The 1,099-nt window shown below is 48.9% G+C and overlaps 1 protein-coding gene across 1 annotated transcript; it reads right to left on the bottom strand.

Moving 5' to 3' along the window:
- Positions 1-207: 207 nt before the first annotated feature.
- Positions 208-1,092, bottom strand: LOC112138931 (E3 ubiquitin-protein ligase BRE1A; the record flags this gene model as incomplete). The annotated part of the gene is made up of 4 exons (XM_024261595.1): positions 970-1,092; positions 656-868; positions 422-547; positions 208-348 (listed from the first exon to the last, which is right to left on the bottom strand). Coding segments are annotated over exons 1-4 (567 nt in total), but the record flags the coding sequence as incomplete, so codon positions are not given.
- Positions 1,093-1,099: the final 7 nt, after the last annotated feature.

The raw sequence follows: 1,099 nt of genomic DNA, 5'->3' as shown, positions 1-1,099 counted from the left end.
GGCCACCGTACTGACGGTTTGAGGAGTAAATGTTTCCCACAGAAGTGTGAAAAAGGCCCATAGTGGGATGTACTTTGAAGATTAAAAACACAAAATCCCTGTTTTTGACCTGAAAGGAAGTTTAGATAAGTACCAACAACGATTTGGGGAATAAAATCAGAAAAAGAAAGAAAAGCAAAAGGATCTGCAGCTTCTTGAGTTTAGTACCTGAGCTCGGCGGGCGTTGAACGACTCTTTTTCCCTGGAGATGCTGTTCTCTACAACCTCCTCTCTGACCAGTTTCAGCTTCTGCTGAACCTGCTCCAGCTGCCCTCGGAGCTCCTCCGACGTCATGGCCGACTCCTGAGCCTAAACGAGGGAGAGGCGGAGTCTCAGTCTCCACTCATTACAGTTTACACTGCAACTGTGAGCGTTCCATTACCTTGCGTTTGTTCATGTCTAATGCTTGCGTCCTGAGGGTCAGCTCTCTCTCAGCAGCGCTGATGGTGCCCTGTAGGAGGCGCTCCTTCTCCTCAAGCTTCCTCACCACCTGCAGCTGTGCGTCCACCTGAATGTGGTCATGCAAGACACAAATACAAACAGAAATGATAGATGTTTGTCACACACAAAAACACTAATTTTATATATATATTTTTTTCAGGTTTAAGTTTTCCACCTGAGTTTTTAAAGTGAGAAGCTGGTCCGCCAGCTCTTCCTTCTCCTCTTTGAGAAGCTTGTGGATCTGGTTGGATTTGATCCGTTCACTCATCAGCTTGAAGTTGGCGTCGTCTTTTTCTCTGAGCTGCTGCATGAGGCGGATGTTCTGCTCCTGCATGTCTTCGAAGGCCTGGCCTGTCACGTCCATCTCGCTCAGCAGAGCGTCTTCCTCCTGCAGACGGAGCAGCGGGAACAGGGAGTGAGTAACTGAGCAGATGAAGAACGGTGGCAGGAAGCTTGTGAAGATTAAACCAACGAGCCGCTCACACACACCTGCTTGGCTATGGACAACTTCTTGTTGAGAATGTCGATCTGCTCCTCCACAGAACGGATCTTTCTCAGAGCCTCTTCATCTGCCATTTTCTTGCCCTCCCTCCTCTCCCTCTCCTCCAGTTCCCTCAGC

This window comes from Oryzias melastigma, unplaced genomic scaffold (assembly GCF_002922805.2).
Source record: "Oryzias melastigma strain HK-1 unplaced genomic scaffold, ASM292280v2 sc05089, whole genome shotgun sequence".
In the NCBI taxonomy this organism is placed as follows: domain Eukaryota; kingdom Metazoa; phylum Chordata; class Actinopteri; order Beloniformes; family Adrianichthyidae; genus Oryzias; species Oryzias melastigma.
This window is presented reverse-complemented; position numbering and strand designations above follow the sequence as displayed.